This window comes from Asparagus officinalis, chromosome 7 (assembly GCF_001876935.1).
Source record: "Asparagus officinalis chromosome 7, Aspof.V1, whole genome shotgun sequence".
NCBI classification, from domain to species: Eukaryota; Viridiplantae; Streptophyta; class Magnoliopsida; order Asparagales; family Asparagaceae; genus Asparagus; species Asparagus officinalis.
This window is the reverse complement of record NC_033800.1, coordinates 140099341-140100059: the sequence shown is the minus strand read 5'-3', so window position 1 is coordinate 140100059 and position 719 is coordinate 140099341. Positions and strand designations below refer to the sequence as shown.

The 719-nt window shown below is 43.7% G+C and overlaps 1 protein-coding gene across 1 annotated transcript; it reads left to right on the top strand.

Moving 5' to 3' along the window:
• Window positions 226-719, top strand: LOC109849458 (outer envelope membrane protein 7-like). Its single transcript, XM_020419291.1, is given in 2 exon segments — window positions 226-391; window positions 393-719. Coding segments are annotated over 2 exon segments (234 nt in total). The 5' UTR covers window positions 226-251; the 3' UTR covers window positions 487-719.

Below are 719 nucleotides of genomic sequence, written 5' to 3'. Positions count from 1 at the left end.
AGATTCATGTTTTTAATGTTTGTTACCAACAGTATTATTAGTAAAAGGTACACGAAATTGCAATCTGTAAAAGAGACGGCAACAAATGTTGCGACCAATTCGATTGCAACAGATGTTCAAATTCTTGGAAATGAAACTTAAACATAAAAAACAATGTCATTCTATCAGAAAATATAAAAAAAAACTCCCACTTCCAGACTTATAATTTTTACATCAATTCCCGCGAAGAAAGGAATCACAAGAGGGAAGAAATGGCAGCAATCACAAGCGCAGTGATCGCCATAGCGGCCGTGATCTTGGGCTGGATCACGATCGAGATCGCCTGCAAGCCCTGCCTCGAAAAAGGCCGAGAGGCTATCGACCAAGCCCTCGATCCCAATTACGATCCCGACTCCTCTCTCGTCGCCCCCCAACAGCAGCAGCAGCATCACCGCCCCCTCCGCCGCTTCCTCCGCCGCTTCCTCCGCCGCCAAAACCGTCGACTGATCTCGACCCCGATCGGCGTCGAAAGTCAGTGGATGTTTCTTTTGTGTGAGTCTGTTTGTTTCTCTATCTTGCTGTTACTTTTCTGATTTTTAATGAGCATGCGGGAGTTTTATTAATGTATGATCGATTTGCTGGGTATAAAAGCCAATGAGAGAAATGGAAGCGTGCTGTTTTCATGTTTCTTAATTTTGAACATTAAGCCAGCTATATGAATATACTACTTGGCCTTAGAA